Source organism: Miscanthus floridulus, chromosome 8 (genome assembly GCF_019320115.1).
Source record: "Miscanthus floridulus cultivar M001 chromosome 8, ASM1932011v1, whole genome shotgun sequence".
Lineage (NCBI taxonomy): Eukaryota > Viridiplantae > Streptophyta > Magnoliopsida > Poales > Poaceae > Miscanthus > Miscanthus floridulus.
The window spans coordinates 185,459,386-185,465,385 of record NC_089587.1 but is presented as its reverse complement, the minus strand read 5'-3'; the positions used below and the strand labels follow the sequence as shown (position 1 = coordinate 185,465,385).

General features: G+C 49.4%; 1 protein-coding gene across 1 annotated transcript; it reads left to right on the top strand.

Moving 5' to 3' along the window:
• The first annotated feature begins 875 nt into the window (after positions 1-875).
• Positions 876-3,293, top strand: LOC136477730 (phenylalanine ammonia-lyase-like). Its single transcript, XM_066475979.1, has one exon. The coding sequence runs from the start codon at positions 988-990 to the stop codon at positions 3,130-3,132; it is 2,145 nt and encodes a 714-aa protein (XP_066332076.1). The 5' UTR covers positions 876-987; the 3' UTR covers positions 3,133-3,293.
• Positions 3,294-6,000: the final 2,707 nt, after the last annotated feature.

The following is a 6,000-nucleotide window of genomic DNA, read 5'->3' as shown; positions in this document are numbered from 1 at the left end:
GATCAAGAAATCAAGAGACAGGTGAGAAATTATATGGAGCGAATAGTAAAGGATTATATAGTTGCAAAATACGTGCAATGCAAGTATCTGATCTGATATGTCCAAACAAATGGAGAATCCTGCAGGGTCGTTGACTGATAATCAGCACATTTGCTTATGCTTCAGCTGATTGGTCTCTGTTCAAACTTCAAACAAAGGCGTTCGAAACCTCATGCTCCATAGAAATTTTGTTCCAACTGCCCTAACTCTGACCGTTTACTCGTAATCGATTACCCCAGTGAACCTCTAACTAACCCCAAGATAATGGGTTTTACATTCGTTAGAAAGATCAATATACATGCTTTTTCCGTGCCAAATGAAGCAACTGTTGTTGACACCAATGGTCCTTCAAAACATTATGAACTACTACTGGTATCTACTCGCCTGATGCGTGCGTTTGATTGCATCCACAATACGACAGAGTGTGCCTGGTTGCCTTCCTGCTGCCTGCTGCCTGCTGCCTGCTGCCATCATATCCCCCAAATCAGTGCAAAAGCAAGACCAAAACAGAGAGCAGAAACGACTAACAGCGTACTGTGGCAGGTGAGCCGAAGCGAGCACGGTGGACGGAGCTCTGCCCACACCAGTCACCAACCCCCGCGCAGGCGCCGGGGGCACCAACCCCACCCGCGGCGAGACCGAGCCGTCCTCAGTTGGCCACCACTAAACGAAATCGCGACGCTTTCCACGCCGCCGGCCCCGCCAAAAATTTTACTTGCAACGCGGCACTCGTTCTGTTATGGGAAAGTCGACCAACCCCCAAGACGCGCGCGCGCAGCCCTCCGCTATATAAACGCGGCCTCCCCTTCCGTTTCACTCCAAGAAGAGCAGCACCATCCAGTGCACCACGAGCTCTTGTCCATCCAGACTAGCAGGCCATCGCCTTACTTCTGATCCCAAATCATTTACGGCGCAAGTGCCTTCTGTTCAAACCCCAGCCCCACATCAATGGAGTGCGAGAACGGCCGCGTTGCTGCTACCAACGGCGACTCCCTGTGCATGGCGACGCCCCGCGCCGACCCGCTTAACTGGGGAAAGGCCGCGGAGGAGCTGATGGGCAGCCACCTGGACGAGGTGAAGCGGATGGTCGCCGAGTACCGCCAGCCCTTGGTGAAGATCGAGGGCGCCAGCCTCCGCATCGCGCAGGTGGCCGCCGTGGCCGCCGGCGCTGGCGAGGCCCGCGTCGAGCTCGACGAGTCCGCCCGTGGCCGGGTCAAGGCCAGCAGCGACTGGGTCATGAACAGCATGATGAACGGCACCGACAGCTACGGCGTCACCACCGGCTTCGGCGCCACGTCCCACAGGAGGACCAAGGAGGGCGGCGCTCTCCAGAGGGAGCTCATCCGGTTCCTCAACGCTGGCGCATTCGGCACCGGCACCGACGGCCACGTCCTGCCGGCCGAGGCCACGCGTGCGGCCATGCTCGTCCGCATCAACACCCTGCTCCAGGGGTACTCCGGCATCCGCTTCGAGATCCTCGAGGCGATCGTCAAGCTGCTCAACGCCAACGTCACGCCGTGCCTGCCGCTCCGCGGCACGGTCACCGCGTCCGGCGACCTCGTGCCGCTCTCCTACATTGCCGGCCTCGTCACCGGGCGTGAGAACTCTGTTGCAGTCGCCCCGGATGGCAGCAAGGTGAACGCCGCAGAGGCGTTCAAGATTGCCGGAATCCAGGGCGGCTTCTTCGAGCTGCAGCCCAAGGAGGGTCTTGCCATGGTGAACGGCACCGCCGTGGGCTCTGGCCTTGCCTCCACCGTGCTCTTTGAGGCAAACATCCTAGCCATCCTTGCCGAGGTCCTGTCAGCCGTGTTCTGCGAGGTCATGAACGGCAAGCCGGAGTACACCGACCACCTGACCCACAAGCTGAAGCACCACCCGGGACAGATCGAGGCTGCTGCCATCATGGAGCACATCTTGGAGGGCAGCTCCTACATGAAGCTTGCGAAGAAGCTCGGCGAGCTGGACCCGTTGATGAAGCCGAAGCAGGACCGGTACGCGCTCCGCACGTCGCCGCAGTGGCTTGGCCCCCAGATTGAGGTTATCCGTGCCGCCACCAAGTCCATTGAGCGTGAGATCAACTCCGTCAACGACAACCCACTTATCGATGTCGCCCGAAGCAAGGCTCTTCACGGTGGCAACTTCCAGGGCACGCCCATCGGGGTGTCCATGGACAATACACGTCTCGCCATCGCAGCCATCGGCAAGCTCATGTTTGCGCAGTTCTCTGAGCTCGTCAACGACTACTACAACAACGGCTTGCCCTCCAACCTGTCCGGTGGGCGCAACCCCAGCTTGGACTACGGCTTCAAGGGCGCCGAGATCGCCATGGCGTCCTACTGCTCTGAGCTGCAGTTCCTGGGGAACCCGGTCACCAACCACGTTGAGAGCGCGGAGCAGCACAACCAGGACGTGAACTCGCTCGGACTCATCTCCTCAAGGAAGACCGCAGAGGCCATCGAGATCCTGAAGCTCATGTCCTCGACGTTCCTGATCGCCCTGTGCCAGGCGGTCGACCTGCGGCACATCGAGGAGAACATCAAGAGCGCCGTCAAGAGCTGCGTGATGACGGTGGCGAAGAAGACTCTGAGCACCAACTCCACCGGTGGTCTCCACGTCGCCCGCTTCTGCGAGAAGGACCTGCTCCAGGAGATCGAGCTCGAGGCGGTGTTCGCGTATGCCGACGACCCCTGCAGCGCTAACTACCCGCTGATGAAGAAGCTTCGCAACGTGCTCGTGGAGCGCGCCCTCGCCAACGGCGCTGCCGAGCTCGACGCGGAGACGTCCGTGTTCGCCAAGGTCGCCCAGTTCGAGGAGGAGCTCCGCGCGGCGCTTCCCAAGGCGGTGGAGGCTGCACGGGCGGCTGTGGAGAACGGCACGGCAGCAATACCAAACAGAATCACCGAGTGCCGCTCCTACCCGCTCTACCGCTTCGTGCGCGAGGAGCTCGGAGCCGTGTACCTCACCGGCGAGAAGACGCGCTCTCCCGGCGAGGAGCTCAACAAGGTGCTGGTTGCCATCAACCAGGGCAAGCACATCGACCCGCTGCTCGAGTGCCTCAAGGAGTGGAACGGCGAGCCCCTGCCCATCTGCTGAGCAGAGAAGGATAGGGAGAAAGAGTGGAGTGTTCATTGTTCAATAGTTCGAAATCAGTTTTTTTTTTCTTTTTCTTCTTCTTCCTTTATTTTTGCGTGGGTAGCAAAGGCTAATGGCTGTATTCCATTCTTATGAATTACGTTATATTTTCAAGAAATCTGTATTCCATTCTACTAGTTATTATTTTGTTTTGACAGCTAAAAGGCCACATTATATCAATGTAGTGTTTTCTAACGGTATGAAGATTACAAAAAGAAGTATAGACTTGCTAAGTGGAATATACTTTGCAAGCCAAGATGTATGGGGATTTGGGCATCTTGAATTCAGAAGCTAGAACTATTGTTTACTCAGTAGATGATTGTTCAAACTTTTGAATGAGGAGGGTATTTGGCAAGATGTGTTGAAAAAGAATTATTTGAAAAACAAATGTTTATCCCAAGTGATAAAACGGCCGGTGAGACCTCACTTTTGGGTAGGACTTATGGATGCTAAAGATCTTTTATTAAAAAAAAGAGACTCAAAGTTAATAGTGGAAACCAAACTGTATTTCGAGAGGATCTTTGGACTGTACATGAACCTTTGAAACTAAAATTTCTAGATCTTACAGAATAATTAGAAGAAAAGATGTTATTGTAGCCAAAGGACTAAGTTCGAACCCTCTGAACATTTCGTTTAGGAGGGCAATAATTGGTGATAGGTTGAAGGATTGGCTTAGTCTTGTATTCTTAGTTTTACCCATTTATTTAAAACTGAATAAGGGTGATTTTATTAGGCTGTTAAGGAAAAATGGTGTCTTCTCAACTCAATCTTTGTATGGAGATATCATGAAGAAAGAGAGGATTTCTAGGATTTTTTTTTCTGGAAGGCAAAGATACCTGTGAAGATAAAGATTTTTCTATGGTATTTGAAGAGAGGTGTGATCCTAATATATAATAAATTACTAAAGAGAGGCGGGAAAGGGAACACTAAGTGTAACTTACGTGGCTTAGAAGAAACAGTCACTACCGGACATCCTCTCTTTGCCCGAAATACACTCGGCAAAGGCGTTGCCGAGTGCCGCACTTGGCAAAGGGCACTCAGTAAAAAATTAATCGGCAAAGAAGCCTTTGCCGAGTGCTTTTTGTCGGGCACTCGGCAAAGCCTTTGTCGAGTGTCGGAAAAGCACTCGGCAAAAAGAAAATACGAAAAAACCCAAAAATAATAGCAAATTTTTTTTTCGGGGAGGCCGCCACCGGCCAGCGCCCGCCCGTCTCCATCGAAGTCGCTGCGTTTTATGCGCAAAATTCGCGGCTAACGCGGCTGGCGGGATTCGAACTCACAACCTCTCCCTCGCGTGTCTACTGCTCTACCACTACACTGTCACTTGTGTCTAGATTCCGTTATCTATCCTCATATATTATACTAAACCGAGAGTAAATTATTTGTTTGAGGCCCTAAACGAATTGAAATCAAAAGGTGGTCAACTACAAAGTTTCATAACTTTTCGAGATCTACAATTTTCATTTAGGAAGTTTTTCCATCCGAGATCGTTTGAAAAATTCGAATTTCAAATTTGAGAGATTCAAACGTAGTTTTGCATGATAAGATGATTTCAAATTAAAAAGTTGTCAACTACATAGTTTCATAACTTTTGGAGATCTACAATTTTCATTTAGGAAGTTTTTCTATCCGAGGTCGTTTGAAAAATTCAAATTTTAAAATTTTCAAATTCAAACGTCGTTTTTGCATGACAAGATGATTTCAAATCAAAATGTTGCCAACTACAAAATTTCATAACTTCTCAAGATCTACAAAGTTTATTTTGGTCATTTGTTCATCCGACATAGTGGTAGTAACATTGTTCACAAATCTTATATATCTCTCTTCTACTTTCGTGAAACTAATGAGAGATATGAGAGAGATGTAGATTTTATGAACAATATTATTGTCGCTTTGTCAAATGAAGAAATGACCAAAATAAACTTTGTAGATCTTGAGAAGTTATACAACTTTGTAGTTGAAAAGTTTTTCATTTGAATTCATTTAGGGCCTCAAAAATTGCTTTGAAAAAATGATTTGCCGAAGGCAAAAAAAAAAAAAAAAAAAACTCAGCAAAATACATCTTTGTCGAGTGCCAGAAAACTGGCACGGCAAAGACGCATTTTGCCGTGTGCTGAAAAATAGCACTCGGCAAAATACATCTTTGCCGAGTGCCAGAAAAAGGCACTCGGCAAAGACGCATTTTGCCGTGTGCCGAAAAATAGCACTCGGCAAAATACATCTTTGCCGAGTGCCAGAAAAAGGCACTCGGCAAAGACGCATTTTGCCGAGTGCCGAAAAATGACACTCGGCAAAATACATCTTTGCCGAGTGCCGAGTGTATTTTATCGGGTACTCGGCAAAGACGGTCTTTGCCGAGTGTCCGATAAAATACACTCGGTAAATCCTCCGGCACTCGGCAAAGTGCCGGTTTCCGGTAGTGAGTACAATCCTCCTTTTTTGACTGTCGTATGGCTAGCTAATTTTTTGTGGAATGCATTGTTCATCTTTTTTTAATTTGCAACCACCGAAGAATACGGTCCACTTGTTTGGTTCTTGATAAAGAGTTTTGCTCCAAGTTTGAGAAACCAGGGTATAATAGGGCTGGCGGCAACTTGTTGGTCTTTGTGGTTGAACAGAAATAATACGGTGTTTAACAGAATAAGTACTAACTCTTTCTTGCAGGTAATTTCCACGGGGACATAGTGGATCAGACAATGATCCATGTTGTCTAAAGAGAAACATAGAATGACGTTGAAGGAAAGATGCAGTTGTTTGGAAGTTATGATGTTGGAAGTTTTTGGAAAGTTAGGATGGAGACACAAGAGGATACAGAACTAAGTTCCTTTG

What these genes read in the sequence shown, in the direction of transcription:
- LOC136477730 (XM_066475979.1), top strand. Translation starts at nt 988, where the DNA reads ATGGAGTGCGAGAACGGCCGCGTTGCTGCTACCAACGGCGACTCCCTG.